General features: G+C 40.5%; 1 protein-coding gene across 4 annotated transcripts in view; it reads left to right on the top strand.

Moving 5' to 3' along the window:
- Positions 1-10,493, top strand: part of creld1a (CRELD disulfide isomerase 1a) — a 37,934-nt gene extending 27,441 nt beyond the window's left edge. For 2 of the 4 annotated variants that reach the window (XM_021568704.3, XM_090205249.1), the window contains exons 2-6: positions 5,802-6,029; positions 6,260-6,343; positions 7,387-7,482; positions 7,797-7,940; positions 9,874-10,493. In XM_021568704.3, the coding sequence (XP_021424379.1) occupies positions 5,864-6,029; positions 6,260-6,343; positions 7,387-7,482; positions 7,797-7,940; positions 9,874-10,094 (711 nt within the window). In that variant the 5' untranslated portion in view covers positions 5,802-5,863 and the 3' untranslated portion in view covers positions 10,095-10,493. The remainder of the gene's footprint in view (positions 1-5,801; positions 6,030-6,259; positions 6,344-7,386; positions 7,483-7,796; positions 7,941-9,873) is intronic. The other 2 variants (XM_036950024.2, XM_090205250.1) reach the window with 1 other exon arrangement.
- The last annotated feature ends 9,812 nt before the right edge of the window (positions 10,494-20,305 follow it).

Genomic DNA, 20,305 nt, shown 5'->3' with positions numbered 1-20,305 from the left:
TGTCATATCACTTAATCCTGCATAGCCAAAGACACAACACGTAATTCGGAAACACAATGTCAACTTTCATTGCTATGCGAATAACACACAGCTGTTCATTTCGATGAAACATGGTGAAGCCCCAAAATTGCCTACCCCGGAAGCCTGTGTTTCAGACATAAGGAAGTAGATGGCGGCAAAATTTTACTTTTAAACTCGGACAAACAGAGATGGTAGTTCTAGGTCCCAAGAAACAAAGAGATATTCTGTTGGACCTGACAATTAATCTTGATGGTTGAATAGTCATCTAAAATTAAACTGTGAAGGACCTCAGCGTTACTCTGGACCCTGATCTCTCTTTTGACGAAAATATCAAGAATATTTCAAAGACAGCTTTTTTCTATCTTCATAACAAAAATCACAAACTAAACTAACATAAAAGCTAATCCATGCTTTTGTCACTTCTAGATTAGACTACTGCAATGCTCTACTCTCCGGCTACCCGGATAGAGCACCAAATACATTTCAGTTAGTGCTAAACACGGCTGAGCCAGTGCCTTGCTGTTCACCTTCGCACCCCTGGGCCAGATTACACTCAGATTACACTCATCGGACCTACTGGCTATGGAACCCTGACCTGTTCACCGGACGTGCTACAGTACCTTGTCCCGGACCTTCTGTTTCTGACTCTCTCTCTCTCTCTTCCGCACCTACTGTCTCAACCTCTGAGTGACCCTGCTGGTCATCTATGAACGTTTGAACATCTTGAAGAACAATCTGGCCTTAATGGCCATGTACTATCTCCACCCGGCACAGACAGAAGAGGACTGGCCACACCCCTCAGAGTCTGGTTCCTCTCTAGGTTTCTTCCTAGGTTCCTGCCTTTCTAGGAGGTTTTTCCTTGACACTGTGATTCTACATCTGCATTACTTGCTGTTTGGGGTTTTAGGCTGGGTTTTTGTGTAGCACTTTGTGACATCTGCTGATGTAAAAAGGGCTTTATAAATACTTTTGATTGATTGGTTTTAAAAGCCTTTTATATTAAATGAAGTGCCCTTTAATAATGTGACTCACCACCTGGATTCTGTCTTATGTAGCAACATTTGAATTTCTGATTTTACATTGGATAAAAGTAGAGACCGCGCTACAAAATTATATTTCATACACTGCATTTGGGGAAACAATGGGAAAGTAATTCTGCTTTGAAAGTTGATCAACTTGTAAACTCACTTTTGATAAAATTGCCTTTGTTTTACCAATGTTTTGGTACTACCATTGGAGAGCCCTTCTTTGTCTATAACAGTGGTTCTTAACCTTGTTGGAGGTACTGAACCCCACCAGTTTCATATGCGCATTCACCGAACCCTTCTTAATTGGAAAAATAAAATATTATTTTTTTCAAATTCAAAACATAGGTGTATATATTTTACTGGTGCACAAAATGAACCGTGCATCAACATCACTGTGTTCAAAGAACAAAATCATCAAAACTTGATTTTCAAACAAAAACATAATAATGAATATTTACTGCAAATCAGTGTGACTTCTGCTGTTGCCTTTTAGAGACCAGTTCAGAAATGCGAGGCTTCACCTTGGCAAGTGCCACTCATGTCATTTTCGCAACAAAGTCTGTTCCTTTTCTTCGTTATTATGTCCAGCATCCTTGAAAAGGATTGCTCGCAAAGATATGTTGTAACAAACGGTATGAAAATCTCCAGAGCTTTCTTAGCAATAACAGGGTACGTTACCATTTGTTGACACCAAAACGTTGAAAGTGTTGTTGTTCTGAAGAGTTGCTGTTGAACCTGGCTCTGCTGAATTTCAATGATTTCATCGAGGTATTCATCATTGACATCTGTTGTCTCAACACTAAACGTGAAAGGCTGTCTCACCCATGCTGGATATGACTCTCTTGTAGGGAAGTATCCGTCGAGAGACTTTGCAAGCTCATCTAAGTGCATGGCAATTGCTTGCTTCAGTTCCGCGGGTACAGAAATGTCTCCGATTCCAGATACATCTTCGATCTTACTTACACAGTCGTCCAGCAGGGGAAAGTTTGCGAAGTTATCGTTCTCTGTTCGTCGTTTCCATAACGGTAGCTTTTTTTTGAAAAGCCTTCAAGTTTTCCTCCGCTTCGATGATGTTGACTCCACCGCCCTGCATCTTTTGATTCAGATGATTGAGAGCTGCGAAGATATCCGCCATGTTCGCTAAAATGAGAATGACCTCAGAATTTTTGAAGCAATCTGCATGACAATGTTGGTGCTCTTGCAAAAACAGGGCTAATTCCACACGCACGGCAAAAACACGATTCAGCACCTGTCCCCGGGATAACCACCGAACGTTAGAATGGTACAGAATTCCCTCGAATTCAGAGCCCATTTCTTTACACAGCTCACTGAAGATGCGGTGCCTCAGAGCACTAGTTGGCACATAGTTCACGCATTCCACTACAATTTTTAATACTTCTGCCAGTTTTGGAGGCAAGGTTTTTGTTGCCAACGCATGCCTGTGCAGAATACAATGCGTAACAATGATGTGTGGTGCATCGGCTTTCACTAGCGCACCAAAATCAGACTTTTTTCCCAGCATGACTGGAGCTCCGTCCAAACAAACTGCAGAAACCATATCCCACGAAAGATTGTTGTCTTTGAAGAAGTCATCCACAAGTTTCTTCACATCGGCTGCCTTAGTTGTTGTTGTAAGAGGCTTACAAAATAAAGAAATCTTCCTTTATCACGTCGTCTTTCACATAGCTTGCTGTATTTGTGCGCTGGCTTAGATTGGAAACGTCTGTGGTCTCGTCGAGTTGAAGGCTGCATTTTGCCGGGCTTGAAATCAGATCTGCAACTACTTGAGCCAAGATGTCTTTGCTCATGTCCTCTATTCTGTCGCTTATGGTGTCATTTGAAAGAGGAATTTGGGATAACTTAAATTCAGCCTCTTTTCCCAGCATGATATTCGCCATCTTCAACACAGCTGGTTTTATGAGTGTTTCACCAATGGTGTGTAGTTTGCCCTGCTTTGCGATCAGGTAAGCAACTTCGTACGATGCTGTGAGGATCGGTTTGTTGATGGGTACAAAGCCGAGTACAGGCAGAGTAGCCTTTTCATCGAATTCAGCGAGCGTTGTGTTCTTGTATTTTCCATCTCCATGCAGCTTAAGGAAGTGTTCTCTTAGTTTTGCCGGTGCTAGACTAGAATTGCTCAACTTGGCATTGCAAATCATGCAGTTAGGACGCTGACTCCCATCACGTTCCGTTATACATGTGAATCCATATTGAACATATTCGTCTGACTACTTTCTTTTTTTGCTAGACATAGTAAGTATGAAGGGATTAAAATATTAAGAAAGAAATCCCAAGACGTACCATCACGACAGTCACAAGTCGACTACTGAGCGCACCAAATTCCCTGCAGCACAGATAGGCCAAGCGATGTAGCATGATCACCTGCAGCCAATGATGGCCAAGCGGGGCGTGTCATCACGAATCCTATGAGTCGGATGTCTGTCTTGACCTCCGCCGAACCCCTGAGAATGACTCACCGAACACCTGGGGTTCGATCGAACCCAGGTTAAGAACCACTGGTCTATAACCATTCAGCCTTGTTCACACCCTCTAAGCCTTAGCCCCACCTATCTCTTTAAGGGTTGATCCAAGCATTCTGTACTAACTTGCCAGCTACTTCCAGACATCTAACAGAGAGAGAACAGCTCATTGAACATTACTCGTTCTAGCAGAGCTGGTTAAGCTGTTATGTTTTGCAGGGTGTTGGTGACATTAACTATGCTGTCAGATTGTCCGTTCATAAATTCAGAGCGCACACTGGAAGCTCTGGCCAATAAGAGGGTTGTTCCGAAAGCTCTGACCTCACAATGACAGACAAGCACCCAAGCTAACTGGCTAACATTGGCTAGCTACTTCCAGAAACATAATGAGAGAATACCACCTTCTGACCATTTTACTCCCCCTAGCAGAGCTCGTTAGGCAGTTTTCATGTTATACAAAGCGTTAGTGACTGTAACTGTGCTGCTGGCAACAATTTAATTACGCTTTGTTGCCGACTTTTACTGACACCGAACATATTTAACGGGCGTTGAGTGTAAAAAATTGTATCAGTTATTCTGCGCTCTGGCACACTAAGACGAGAGTCTTTTGTTGAGAAATATAACTAGATAACTAGTGAGGTAAACAATGAATCCAGCCAGCCAGCTAACGTTAGCAAGTTAGCTAACAGTACACTAACTTGAAATGAAAATACTTTGTCAAAATTAGAGTGGAGTGTTGTGTTAATAAGACATGTAGCTAGCTAAACAATGGACCATAATCACAACTCATGATGTTACAACCCTGCATGAATCTGCAGGTAGCTAACCAACCAGATTCTATGGCTATAACTAGTCAAGCAAATGTGTCTGAGATACAAAGAATAAGATTATGCACATAATGTTAGCTAGCGACCCAGCCAGCTAGTGTTAGCTAGCTAACAGTACACTTGAAATGAAACCACTTGCTGTCAAAATTAGAAACGTGCAATATCTGAAAATGTAGCTAGCTAGGCTATCTTACCAGTATACATCACGGTTGGACGCATCTCCTGTCTGATGCCATCCATAGTTGCCCTTAGTTTGACGACATAATCCAAACTGGTGTTTTCTCCATCTCCTTAGCTATCATACTCGAATTCCACCGATTTCAAAACTCACTTCTCCAGAAAATGGAGAGCATACACATAACATTAGCTTGCTAACAGTACACTTTCACTTGACATTAGGTTTATGCAGTTTTACGATGCGATGCATTTGAAAAAAAAGCTGGGTTTAACATACCATACTGACAAGCACCAATAGACAGATGCGTGCCATATGGCAGACCAATCCAAACTAATTTCTCGGCATGTCCAGCCCACTCATTATCTCAGCCAATCATGGCTAGCGGGAAGGTTGCTCCCTTTTTCTGTGGCTAAACCAACTAGGCCAAAAAATGCATTTAGATTTTTTTTTCAATTCACGTTCAAACAGCTCTCCTGTGAAGTCATGACTTGTGACATAATGCCTTATTTCCACACTTGCTAAAAGTGCAAAAATTCTGATTTTCACATGTCCCTTTTGTGGATCTTCTGTGACTTCTAGGAAGATTTTAACCCGCTTAACCACAACATTTATCCACATTTTCACCATAATTGTTAACCCGTAGTTATTTTGTTGCTTTTACAAAGTATTTTCTGAGGATTTGTATTTATTTCAGTTGATTAGGGATTCATTTTAAGGTAAAAAAAAGAACCTGTTCCTCATTTTAAGGTCAACCCTGTTGGACGAACTGAACTCTCATTAAAAAAATGTTCTAAAGAAACAACGAACATCTAATAGTGAAACTATAGTGTAAAAGCTAGTGAGCAGGTTATACTCTTTTTGGCCATTTTCTAGTGTTTTGTTGTGGAGCAGGTCAACCCTGTTACCTATAGATAGACAGGCTATAATTTTTTTAACAATTACATTTTTGGGGTGAAACTTGCATTCAATTGCCCCTTCTTGTTGCAGACAACAAGCTTCCATCCCCCCCTGTCACAAGGGGATTTATGGATATCATATTACAAATAGGTGAAATAAAACCAAGTTACACTACTCAAAAGGCTCCAAAAGGTGCAATTACCTATTCTACAACAATCAATGGGTAGACCTATGCATAATTCATTTAAATGTCAAAAAAATGTATGTATCAATTGCAGACTTGCCCTTTAATTATCTAAATGATTAAAGTAAGCGTTCAACCTAATACAGAACTGTATACTATCATGTCTGTGTCCCCTGGTTCCTATAGAACTCGGTGGTCCAATCCACTCTCTCATACTGTCTCAGTGGCTGCTTGATAGGGAGGGTGTGATGAGGACTGGCTGGCCCCTCCTTGCTGCAGGGCTGTACTCAGTGCTGTCCCAGGTAGTTCTGGTCCGAGGCTGTATGGACTCCTGTAAGGAATGCTCAGGGCCTCAGAATGACCTGTGTCTGGAGTGCAGAACAGGCTGGACCCTCCATGACAACACGTGTGTAGGTAAGCGGGACTGTGTGTGTGTGTGTGTGTAGAGAGAGAGAGATATATCATGTGTGTGTGTTTGTGTCTCAGATAAATTAAGAGATGTATAAAACATCTAATATCTTTCTAAATGTTGGTGTTTGTGTTTATAATGTAAAATGCTTCAATGTACAATCTTACTGTTCTGTACTTTGTACAAAACCTGTTCTGTTGTGTTGCTATTAATATCTGTTGCTGTTGTGTTCCAGACATAGATGAGTGTGGCACAGAGCTGGGCCAGTGTCCCCCCAACACCTACTGCTTCAACACAGAGGGCAACTATCAGTGCAAAGGTCAGTGCTGCTACCAGGGCAGAGGTCAGTGCTGCTACCAGAGCTCACTTCTTCCTCTTCAACAGCCAATCAGAAGTTGATTGGCTGTCGGTCGGAGGCTGAGCAGTTGGTCGGCCTCCGACTGCAAGGCACTACAGAGGGTAGTGCGAAGGGCTAGTAAATCACTGGGCCAAGCTTACTGCCATCCAGGACCTCTATACCAGGCGGTGTCAGAGGAAGGCCCTAAAAATTGTCAAACACTCCAGCCACCCTAGTCATAGACTGTTCTCTCTGCTACCGCACGGCAAGTGGTACCGAAGCGCCAAGTCTAGGTCCAAGAGGCTTCTAAACAGCTTCTACTCCCAAGCCATAAGACTCCTGAACATCTAGTCAAATGGCTACCCAGACAATGTGCAGTGCCCCTCCTCCCCCTCACCCCCTCTTTACACCACTGCTACTCTCTGTTGTCATCTGTGCATAATCACTTTAGTAACTCTACCTACATGCACGTACTACCTCAAATAACCGTTGGCCCCGCACATTGACTCTGTATCGGTACCCTCCTGTATCCTGTATATAGTCTCGCAATTGTTATTTTTATCTCTTGTCTCTTATTCTTATCTGTATTATTTTTGAAACTGCATTGTTGGTTAGGGGCTCGTAAGTAAGCATTTCACTGTAAGGTTGTATTCGGCGCATGTGACTAATACAATTTGATTTGATTTGATTTTAAACACTCTATGGGGCAAATCCTAACGTCCCCTTGAGTAAACTTTTTGTTTCCAAATTATATAATTTTAAAAAAGGTGAAAATTTGTCATAAGACTATCAAGAGCTTCATTGTATAGATAAGAGTTGTCTTGAATACCACAGAGATCCTATTCAATTTAATGTGTAATTCTATGTTCAATACAATTTCATTCAGAATCCATAAGATTTCTTCAGTTTGCTGAATACAATTATATTATAATCTCTGAAACAGAATCTCCTCTCCCATTAGTGTGAAATGTGAGCTGTGTATGAGTGTTATGAGTTCATGCAGATGGTTTGTGGTCTTCCAACAGGCTGTGACCAGGCCTGTGTAGGCTGTATGGGTGCTGGGCCAGCTCGCTGCAGGAAGTGTGCTGCTGGCTACAGACTAACCGGAGCAAAGTGTTTAGGTAAGTGGCCTATTTTGTGTATGAGAATGTGTAAAGTATGTATAAGGATGAGTGTGTGTGTGTTTGTCTGTCTCTCTGTCTGGATGTTTGTCAGTCTGTCTGATTCTTAGTCCAGAAGTATTTATCTCTCTCTCTCTCTCTCTCTCTCTCTCTCTCTCTCTCTCTGTCTCTGTCTCTGTCTCTGTCTCTCTTTCTTTCTCTCTCTCTCTCTCTCTCTCTCTCTCTCTCTCTCTCTCTCTCTCTCTCTCTCGCACTCTCTCACTCTCTCTCTCACTCCCTCTCTCTCTCTCTCTTTCCCTCCCTCCCTCCCTCAGATATAGATGAATGCAGTGAGCGGGTTCTGGCGTGTTCAGGGCTGGATGAGATCTGTACCAATTTGGATGGTTCTTTCCACTGTGACTGTGCTGAAGGCTTCACACGCAAAAACAATGTCTGTGTGCAGAAAAAGCTACCCAGTGGTAAGTGTTCTAACTACACATGCTCACACCACGCACTGACGTGCACACGCACACACACCAACACACACACACACACACACACACACACACACACACACACACACACATCTCTTTCCCACACTCCTTCTAGCTGTATTTATTTTATTTAATTATTTTAGAGATTATAAAACATACATTGAACACCGAAGAGAAGCCGCACCGAAACACCCAAAGTACTCCGGTTGTAGGTTGTAGGGTGTAGGGTGTAGGTTGTAGGGTGTAGGGTGTAGTATGTGTGCACCTGGCTTGAGCGTTCCACATCTGGATTGTGCAACTTTTGCCCATTATTATTTTCACAATTTTTCAAGCTTTGTCAAATTGGTTGTTGATCATTGCTAGACAACCAACAGATGAGAAAGTATGAATTTGTTTATAGAGATGAAAATATCAACAAAAATAATGTATTTATACCGGTAAATGTGTGCTTTCCTGTTGATAATTAAATTTCCCGGGGGCACAGACATCGACTCTAAGGGGTTAAAGATACATATTTTTGCTAAGAGTATTATTATACTGTTGATTGATTGACTGTTTTTCCAAATCTCCCAACAGTTGTATTTGTAGGGTTCATTTTAAACGACTGTTGTGATTTTTCAGCCATTCCTTAATCTATAACCAGGAACAAGCTATCTGTGGGCAATACCAGAATAAATGGTCTGATGATTCTGTCTCTTAACAGCAAAACCTGCAGAGCTAAGATGGTTGTATGTTCGTAGCAAGAATTATGTACAGTACTTTAAATTGAAAAACTCAAAGTGTTGAATCTTGCGTCGTTTTGTATATCAGCTCATAAACCTTGTTCCCTGGAATCGGTACATCAAAAAATTTCTTCCCAGCTATTTTGCAACCTGCATGGCACAGCTGTCAACATTTTGGTTCTCAAATGAAACTGGTATATTTTTCTATTTTTGCAAATGTTTTTCACCAGTTTTGTTCCTTAACATAGGGCAAACAGACCAGTTTCCTACTTCCTCCCCCATCTACTCTCCTCCTCCATTTCTGCTGTAGTGCTGCAATCCATTTGTTGTAACTTTAGATTGAGCAAACCTTCTCATATATTTCCAATAGCTGCAAGTGTGACACAACTCTACCATTCCTATTCATAATGTCATAAATATAATACCCTCTTTAATATTTTTTTTCATAAATATTTTTTTTAAATCAATGAGTATATTTGTGTTTAACTATAATATTTGTTATAATGTACTTTGAACAAGGTTTCATTTTCAGTTAACCAAAAATGAGAAGTAGTGTGGCAGGTAGCCTAGTGACTAGAGCATTGGGCCAGTAACCAAAAGGTTGGTAGATCAAATCCCCTTGCTGACAAGGTAAAAATCTGTCATTCTGCCCCTGAACAAGGCAGTTAACCCAATGTTCCTAGGCCGTCATTGTAAATAAGAATTTGTTCTTAACTGACTTGAATAGTTAAATGAAGGTTAAATAAAAAATAAAATAAAAAGTAGCTGTATTAAGGCAAAAAATTAATATTTTGAACAAGATATGATCCTTATTGAATCTACTGAAGAACAAGTTTGGGTTTACGTTAAGCTTTAGAATGAGCGAGATTTTCAGTGAGAGGTTTAGTGCTTTAATATTTAATAATTGCAGCCCCTCAAACTGGTATTCATTATAGAAATAGGCATGTTTAATCTTGTCTGGCTTAGTGTTCCAGAAATATGTTTTGCTCATATGATTTGAAAAACAAATCACCTGGAGCAGGCAACTCTATAAGTAAGTAAGTAAACTGTGATATACGTTTATCAGTGTAGTTTTTACCTCTAAGTCGTTGCAGGATCTTGTTTATTTTTGTTAATAACTTTCTATTGAAAAGTAATGTTGAAAATTAATTAATTTATCTCTCTCTCTCTCTGTCTCTCTCCCTCTCTCCCTGCAGGTGTGGGTGAGAAGGGTCTGTTTGAGGACGTCCAGGATGAAGAGGTTGAGGTTCTACAGCAGATGTTCTTTGGGGTGCTGCTCTGTGCTCTGGCCACCCTGGCTGCTAAAGGAGACATGGTCTTCACCTCCATCTTCATGGGTGGAGTGGCAGCCATGGCTGGATACTGGCTCATAGACAGGGGAGACCGCGTACTGGACAGCTTTCTGAAGGGACGCTAGAACTACACTGCTATCAAGGACTTATTACTATAACCTGTTGGTGGGTATATGTATATAGGACATTTATAATTGACATTAACACCAAGCAGACACTAGCCTGGGTGCCAGTCTGTTAATGCTCTCTTGCCAACTCCTTATGAAATTTTGTCAACATGGCAATTACATAAGGAGTTGTCAAGAGAGTAGAAACAGACTGGCACCCAGGCTAAACAGACTATTACATGTTATTTGTAAAGAAATAATGATCCCTGAGACAAAATGTTATTTGAAAAGATTTAATAATTAACATTGCTGTGTGCAACTTGCCTTCAAGACTATCATGCAGTCAATTTCAACAAAGATAATAGAAAGGAAATCTGATCACATAAAACAGTGTTAAATAAAACATTTAAAATAAAATGTGTGTGTGTGTGTGTGTGTGTGTGTGTGTGTGTGTGTGTGTGTGTGTGTGTGTGTGTGTGTGTGTGTGTGTGTGTGTGTGTGTGTGTGTGTGTGTGTGTGTGTGTGTGTGTGTGTGTACACTGAGTGTTCAAAATGTTATGAACACCTGCTCTTTCCATGACATAGACTGACCAGGTGAATTCAGGTGAAAGCTATGATCCATTATTGATGTCACTTGTTAAATCCACTTCAAGATGTGTCGGAGGAGACAGGTTAAAGAATAATTTTAAAGCCTTGAGACAATTGAGACATCGATTGTGCATGTGTGCCACTCAGAGGGTGTATGGGAAAGACAAAATATGTAAGTGCCTTTGAATGGGGTATGGTAGTAGGTGCCAGGGGCACCGGTTTGTGTCAATAACTCCAACGCTGCTGGGTTTTTCACGCTCAACAGTTCTTCCCAAACACAATGACAACATCTGAGATGTTGTGGACCCCCTCAATGCCTTGTAGGACTTGACGGAATATGTACTGTTATGTTTCTTGAGCAGAGGAGAGACCGAACATTAGTCTCTTGTAGCACCACAAACCTGTGTGAGTCATAAATTTGGCCAGGGAACGAGACTCAGTTCGATCTGATGATATCCCCACTTTAGGTCTAGTTTTGAGAAGACCACGGCTCCTGACATGTCCTCCAGGATCTCTTCGGGGGTGGGGAATATGGTGTTGCTCCCGCACAACAGCTTCATTTGCTCTAATCATGTAAACACCAACTCTGATGTCACCAGTTTTCTTGTGTACTACAACTAATGGGGACACCCATGCTGTAGGCCCATTCACTTTCTCAATAAAATCCATGTCCTCTAGGTCGTTCGTCTTCTCTTCAACCAGCTTACTGACACTGAATGGTATTCTGCATACCGGCTGTGCAAAAGGTGTGGCTGTCTCATCTACATGAATTCCTAACTGGGAGTCTTCAGATTTCCAAGCCCTGTGAAACAGTCGTTGTATTCCTCCTGAAGTGCAACTTTGAATGTCTGTGTGTCATCATCTCGGACTGAGTTTGTGTGCCTCTGGCCCTATGTGCAATATGCCAAGAGCAACTGAAGATTTCTTTCCCAGTACAGATGTCTGTGCATCTTTCACGACTAAAATGTCTGCAGTACCGACTCAGAAATAACAACAGCTGTAATGTGGGCAGTGAACAGGCCCTCAACTGCTAATGGTTGTGTTGAACCATACAGGTAGTCTCTTGGATGTTAGTTTCAATTAATCATTGCATTTAGTCTGCAAATGACTGAATGTTGCTATGCCCACAATATTACAACTTGCCCCAGAGAAAATTAACATGTTAACTGGCTGGCCATTGATTAATAACTGCATTTACGCATAATCAGTACTGCTGGTAAGTGTGAACACATGTTCATCATTGTCATTGTCTGTTTTGTCATTTTGTGTAGCAGGTGTGTTTGTGACTTGATTTACATTCAGTTTTGACTTTGTCCTGCACGTTTTGGAGAAATGTCCGTCTTTGTTGCATCGTTTACCTTATTTGATGGAGCATGATGGCCCTCCTGACCACACGTAACCGCTTTGCCATCATTAGACGACTTGCCTTTGTTGTATGAAGAAAATATTGTGTTACTTTTTTCAATTTTGTTCCATTCCCCTCCATCTGGGTTGTTCTTGTTCAATTCTCCCTGTTGAATTGTGGTTAGAGTGAGGTCCATCTGGCGCAGAAACCGTTAACGCAACACATTTCAGTGACACTTGTCAATCCCTTAAAAAATCATCCTTAATCTCCATAATCACATGTAGCAGCCAACTGTTTCAGTCTGCTCACAAACGTGTCTACTGATTACTAAACAAATGTCTCTCGTAGAGAATGTTTTTTTTTTGTGTGGAGTGAAGCACTCGTTTAGCTTTGTCAACGCAATCTCATAGTCCTTGTCTATCCCCGTGTCATCTAACGTGGTGAATATATCCTGCACATCCGAACCTCCCAAGTGCAATAAAAAAGCTAGTTTTAGTGCCAAATTTTTTACTCCTGAAGCAGTGATGAACAGTTTGAAACTATTAATACATTTCGCCCATTACAAAACAACACTGGCTAAATAAAGAGAAAAATTATTGATTATTATTGTTATTTGTGCCCTGGTCCTATAAGAGCTCTTTGTGACTTCCACGAGCTGGTTTGTGACAACTGACACTCATTCTTACAGTATGTTTAATAAATGTATAGTGTAATGTGTGTGTGTGGCAGGCTTACAATGGTGGCAAAAAACAACATTTGAGAGTGTGCTGACCCTGGTGCTAGAGGGGGTATGCAGCTGTAGGCTGAATGTTTGAAGGGGTACGGGACTATAACAAGTTTGTGAACCACTGCCTTAGATGACCAATACACTTGTTGTAGGACTCACTGTCATGCTGAGGGGCAAAGTAGAACCAGGGCCTTTCTTACTGTTGTAACGAGCTCTGCTATAAAATAACAGTAGTTTGTGGGTCAGAATGAATATATTAATACTAAGAAGATGCTAAAATATAAGTGAGTCAGATCATGAAGACCTGCAGCCCTGATAGATTTGTTTAGATAATGACTCACCTGGAAAAGTGTACCCATCACTGTGTGGAGAGAGAGTTTGGTCCTGAGCTCACTCCGTCATCACAGCTCATCACCTCCTTTTGCCTCACTGACTGTAGACGTCTGAAAAGATCACTCTCAGTTAAAATGAGTCTACAGAACCACTGTTTGGAAGCTTTGGTTAATTTTTTCCAGATTTGTTCTGTCAATAATAGCTGACTCACCTCTCCAACATACAGGTTACAGTTGGTGTCATTACCAGCAGGGCCAGGAATCAAATCAAGTCAAATGTTGTTTGTCACATGCGCCGAACACAACAGGTGTAGTAGATCTTTCCGTTCAATGCTTACTTAGAAGCCCTTAACCAATAATGCAGTTCAAGAAATAGAGTTAAAGATGATGATGTTAAATAAAACAGATGATGATGAAATCCTCCTTCTCATGACTGGCAGTAATGACTGGTTTCTGAACTGTGAAGTAGAACACACATCTATGCATATTATTCTGTATATTATATTGTATAAGTTCCAATTTCACAAAATCTACAATGTAGATGTTCATTCAAATTATGGATCTATAGTTTCTATAACAATTACAAGACGCAAAAGTGACACATTAAACTTGTTTCTCTAACTACAAGGCAACATAAAAATGTAACTGTTGTTACTGACAAATAAGATCAATTAATATTGTTGTGATGCTATTAATTACTAGACTGGCTGATTCTACTCATGTGGTACACAGCGAGGGAGAGCTGTGACACACTGGTCTGGACAGGAGTCCGTTGTTAGAGCAGAATTCGCACAGAAGTTGGCTTGAGCTTTGATTGATTCTCTCAAAGTTTCTGGAGACCTCTCCTTGTTTGGATTTGCAAATCCAACGGGGCAGTGCTCGGGTCTGTGTATGACTGTCCATGTGGGTGTTTGAGTGAGAAAAACGCATCGTCCCGACAACATCAAAATAGCCTTTCACGAGTCTGAAGTCAGGACTTTGAATTAGGTGTCAGCCAGACTAATTAATGAGCCCCTTACATGTAAAGTTATATAGATCACTGTGTGGAGAGAGAGAGAGATAAATCCTGTGTTCTCTCTGTAGTCACAGCTCACATCTCTCCTCTCCTGCAGACGACTGAACAGTATTCTCACGGATGACTTCCACCTCATCCTAATGGCCTGAGCCTCTTTGTAGGCCTGAGGCTGGTCTCCAGTGTACAGGTTACAGCTACTACCATCTCTGACAAACTCAGGAAGTACACAGGCAATAGTGATGTCATGAGACATCATGCGAAATGCGACATCATTGATATCAATATCTGGTTTCTGTAGTTCACCAGTGAGGAGAAAACAATTTTACTGTCGATAGCATACATTGTTTAATTTGACGTAATGCTGGCATGATGACATAATTACTGATTTTATATCTGATCATAGTTAGTCATAGTCATAGTTAGTTAGTTAACTTGCATTATCCATTTGAACAGTCTTCTCTTACCAACAATATTGACAGAAGTAGTGTCATTGTACGTTGATAGATAGATCTCCCTTTGACCTCAGCAGGTGAATTTTGACCTGCCCACTTCACCAGCTCAGTCCGTGTGAGAGTCTGCTGACAGGGTGAGGGTTTAGGACCTCTCCCATCCATGCAGAAGTTACAGTGAGGCACAGAGACAGATGGAGGTCTTTGACAGCCCAGCTGAACTGAGTCTCTTTCTCTATGATGACTGTCGGCCAGGGAGGAGGTGGGTCTGTGAGGTCAGAAGAATAGTGTCTCTTTGAAAGTTACATTTTAACAAATTTACAGGCATTTATGTTTGCACAAAGTACAGTAATTTCTATCATTATGTGAAATGCGACATTTTAAGATCTCATTTTCAGAACAAGCATAATGAATATGATATAACAATGTATTATGGTGTATTATACTATAGGTATACTATAGTATACTATTGTATTTTAGTGTATTTTATTGTATTATAAGTGTGTAATTGTATTAACCACCACTGACTTAGACAGGGTATGTGAGACTTCTCTACAGCATAGTAACATTTCACGTTGACCACATCTGGAAACGTTTGATCTGCCCTCTTGAGCAGCTCCACCGTTATTTATATTGTGTAGCTGGGACTCTTGTGACTGCAACCAGATGAAGATCTTCGAAGGTAAGTGATTCATTTTAACGCTATTTCGGACTTTCATGACTCCTCTACTTGGTTGGAAAATGTTTGTATGCATGGGCCCCTCAGGGGTCTGTGCTAAGTCCCCTCCTGTACTCCGTGTTCACTCATGATTGCACTGCCAGGCATGACTCCAACATCATCATTAAATTTGCCGATGACACAACAGTGGTAGATCTGATCACTGGCAACGATGAGACAGCCTGTAGGGAGGAGGTCAGAGACCTGGCCGTGTGATGCCAGGACAACAACCTCTCCTTCAACGTGATTAAGACATGATCACGTGATTGTGGACTACAGGAAAAAGAGGACTGAGCACACCCCCATTCTCATCGACGGGGCTGCAGTGGAGCAGGTTGAGAGGTTCAAGTTTCTTGGTGTCCACATCATCAACAAACTATCATAGTCCAAGCACACCAAGACAGTTGTGATGAGGGCACGACAAAACCTATTCCCCCTCAGGAGACTGAAAAGATTTGTCATGGGTCCTCAGAACCTCAAAAGGTTCTACAGCTGCACCATCGAGAGCGTCACTGCCTGGTCTGGCAACTGCTTGGCCTCCGACCACAAGGCATTACAGAGGGTAGTACGAATGGCCCAGTACATCACTGGGGCCAAGCTTCCTACCATCCAGGACCTCTATACCAGGCGGTGTATGAGAAAGACCCTAAAGATTGTTAAAGACTCCAGCCACCTTCGGTAGAAGTCATGACAAACATAAATACTGACATAGTTGAACATTTTAAATAACAATGTATTATGGTGTATTATACTATAGATGTACTATATTATACAGTATATTAAAGTGTGTTATATTGTATTATCAGTGTATGATTTTATGAACCACCTACTTACCCTGAACAGTGACTGAGACAGGGTTACATAAAAGAGAAGTGTGAGACATCCCTACATCAAAGTAACACTTCACTTTGACCACATCTGGAAACGTTTGATCTGCCCTCTTGAGCAGCTCTGTTCCTGTGAGTGTCTGAGTACAGGATGAGTCTGGAAGATTCTTCCTCCCGTCTATGTAGAAGTAACAGTGAGACACATGGAGAGATGGAGGCGTCTCACAACTCAGTCTCTCTCTTTGATGACTGCAGGCCTCACTATCAGACTGGGAGGAGGAAGATCTGTGAGGTCAGAGGGGTGATGGAGTGTGTCACTTTTAATTTAATTATACATTTGTTTTCAATGTTTAAGTACTCATAGATATTGTACCACTTGATATACGTTTGAAAAATAAAAACAAATAAGTCACTGTTGTCTATGAGATGATATCAGTGCATCTAAAATGATGTAGTTTAGGTTAACACGATAACTTGAATTGATTGATGGTAAAATGATTTAGTAAAAATAGTTAGACAAAAATAAGGTAAATTATTCCAGTTTTAAACACTCACAATGACCTTGGTAATGACCTTAGGCTTCAATGTATTGGAAGTTGTCTTGAAATAACAAAATTGGTCTTGAGCAGTAAAATGTACCATTCTAAATAAGAAATAAACAAGAGAGACAGGAACACTTTGCGCAAGTTGGTAAAGTATCATGTTATCAAGCAGTAGTCATTCTGATCTGAACAAAATATAATGATAGAGAAAAATCTATCAAGAAAATGATCAACGGAATAAGACACTTATTACAGCCATAATTTTCAGAAATATATAAAGAGTTCCTGAAGTAGTAACAAGTCACTTTGATCCCAGCTGGAAATGCTTGACCTGACCAAAAGAGCAGCTCTGTTCCTGTGAGTGTCTGCGTACCGGATGAGCCTGGCAGATTAAATTACCCCTCTTTATAGAAGTAACAGTGAGACACATGGAGAGATGGAGGAGTGTGACAGCTCAGTTGAACTGAGTCTCTCTTTCTCTGATGACTCCAGAACACACTTTCCTCTGAGGAAGTTCTGTGAGAACAGTATAATAGAGCGGTTAGCATTTTGTATTTTGTGGTTTTGAGAAATTTACTGACAGCCTAATCGCTCCTTGTTATTTCAGACAATCTCAGTTAACCCAGAACTAAAGTATTTCGAAATTGGTCAGATTCTTGATTACGTTCCGTGTCTATGTGTAAGAGAAGAGAACAGAACGAGGATCAGAACCGGAACAAAGAGCTCCACCCTTTGTCCTTGCAATTTACCTGCAAGTCTATGGGCCAAATGTCCCCTACCCTTGTTCTACTTACCCAGAGTCAGATCAACTCATGGATACCATTTTTATGTCTCTGCGTGCATATTGAAGCAATTTGCTAACTAGCATTAGCACAATTGCTTACTAGCGTTAGCACAAGCAACACCTTCAACTTCCTTCAAAATCCACGCCTAGACAGAAAAATGAGATGAACTCCATGAGTTCATCTGACTCTGGCTAAGTAGAAAAAGGGATTAATTACCAAAATCTTGAACTATCCATTTAAGGATCTGGAGCCCATTACCTCATGTAGCGACAGTATGGGAAATGAACCTGTTAGGCCTCAGCAGAATACTGCCCCCTTTGGATAAATTGCGTGCCCATAGTAAACTGAAAAAAAATCTCTCCAAAATTGCTAATATATGCATATAATAATAATTATTGAATAGAAAACACTCTAAAGCTTCTAAAACCGTTTGAATTATGTCTGTAAGTATAGCAGAACTCACAGGGCAGGCAATCTCCCAAACTATTTTTGGGAGCCTGAAATTTGGGGCAACTTTGACGTCATCGCCCCCACCCTTCCCAACCAGCTATGGATCTGGAGACACTTTCTATGTCTTCCACTAGATGTCCTCATTCAGTACAGCATTTAATTGTGCAAATCGTTTTGACCCTTTGGGAGGTGAAAGAGTGGATGTCGGGAGAAAATACAAGGTCACGAGAGCGCTTATTTTGAGAGACGTTCCTTTGTTCCAGATTGCCTGAGAAGAGGCACGTTTCTCCAATAGATTAGATAATTGTTTTGTACGTTTAGAACATCCAAAGCTTGATTCTGCACTTAGTTTGACCAGTTTAATCGACATATAATATGTAATTTTGAAGTTTTGATGCGCAACTGTCCGGGACCAGAAGTTATTTTGGGTGCATTTCAGCTGAAACTGCTAGCAGATGCTACTGTAAGAACACACGAAGTGAAACAAAACGATGTATTGGGTAAGTATGACTCCTTCCACTACATTCTGATCGAAGACCATCAAAGGTAAGGGAATATTTATGTTGTAATTTTGTATTTCTGTTGACTCCAACATAGCGGAGAAATATCGCTTACGTCTGAGCGCCGTCTCAGGTTATTAGATAGTGAACTAATTCTGTAACGTTAAAAATAAATGTGACACAGCGGTTGCATTAAGAACCAGTGTATCTTTCTAACTATATGTAGAACATGTATATTTAGTCAAAGTTTATGATGTCTATTTATGTTATCTGGCGACACTATGTATAATTTCTCCGGACATTTTTGAGTATTTTCTGAACATGAAGTCAATGTAAATGGAGATTTATGGATATAAATGGCATATTATTGAAAAAAACATAAATGTACTGTGTAACATGTCCTATTACTGTCATCTGATGAAGATTTTCAAAAGGTTAGTGAATGATTTATTTTTTAATCCTGCTTTTATAATTTTATATTTTCTGGGACAAAATGGCTGCCTCTTGTCTTTGTTTCGGTGGTGGTCTAATATAAATATGTGGAGTGTTTTCGCCGTAAAACATTTTAGAAATCTGACTCGCTGGGTAAATGAACAAGGTGTTTATCTTTCATTTGAGCTATTGGACTTGTTAATGTGTGGAGGTTAAATATTTCTAAGAATATTTTTGCATTCTGTGCTCCATCTTTTGAGTTGAGCGTGGGGGGGGGGGGGGGGGGTGCCTTGGGGAACGTTTAGCGTGAACACGGTAAGGAGATAATATATTCCTTGATGGTTTCATGTAATAGCTTATGACAACAAACAGTATGAGAACATATCCCAAGAGGAACATGGTAATGATGGCACAACAGTACATTGTTGACAAACATTACAATAGTCTTACCCTGCATTGTGACTGTAGAAGGTTCACTGTATATGGATCTAAACTGCTAACCTTTAGCACTGTACTGCCATTGTAGTACAGTACTGTACTGCCAAAGTATTTTTGACCTCAGCTCCTGTGAGTGTATTTCTACAGAGCGAAGCTAGAGTAAATTCACTCTAGGCTGAGGAAAGTCTGTAAGATCAGAGGAAAATTATATTTCACACTAAAATCAATGTGTTAAATCTCCAATATTGTTTAAGTATTGTGTTCTCTTCGTTAATATCTTTGTACCCACAATCAGAGAACACAGAGAAACAGTGAATGACATTTCCATATTAAACCTTCTTCGGGATAGAGGGCAGTATTTTCATATCCGGATGAAAAGCGTGCCCAAAGTAAACTGCCTGTTACTCAGGCCCAGAAGCTGGGATATGCATATGCATGCTAGTATTGGATAGAAAACACTCTAAAGTTTCTAAAACTGTTACAGTACCTTATGCCTTATTCTAAAATGGATTAAATAAAAAAAATACTCAGCAAACTATACACAGTATCCCATAATGACAAAGCGAAAACAGAAATGTTTGCAAAAAAATTAAATATGTATATACATATACAGTGACTTGCGAAAGTATTCGGCCCCCTTGAACTTTGCGACCTTTTGCCACATTTCAGGCTTCAAACATAAAGATATAAAACTGTATTTTTTTGTGAAGAATCAACAACAAGTGGGACACAATCATGAAGTGGAACGACATTTATTGGATATTTCAAACTTTTTTAACAAATCAAAAACTGAAAAATTGGGCGTGCAAAATTATTCAGCCCCTTTACTTTCAGTGCAGCAAACTCTCTCCTGAAGTTCAGTGAGGATCTCTGAATGATCCAATGTTGACCTAAATGACTAATGATGATAAATACAATGCACCTGTGTGTAATCAAGTCTCCGTATAAATGCACCTGCACTGTGATAGTCTCAGAGGTCCGTTAAAAGCGCAGAGAGCATCATGAAGAACAAGGAACACACCAGGCAGGTCCCAATATACTGTTGTGAAGAAGTTTAAAGCCGGATTTGGATACAAAAATA

Source organism: Oncorhynchus mykiss, chromosome 17 (genome assembly GCF_057628025.1).
Source record: "Oncorhynchus mykiss isolate SJ-2025 chromosome 17, ASM5762802v1, whole genome shotgun sequence".
Taxonomy (NCBI): domain Eukaryota; kingdom Metazoa; phylum Chordata; class Actinopteri; order Salmoniformes; family Salmonidae; genus Oncorhynchus; species Oncorhynchus mykiss.
The sequence above is the reverse complement of the archived record's forward strand: the minus strand, read 5'-3'. Positions and strand labels throughout refer to the sequence as shown.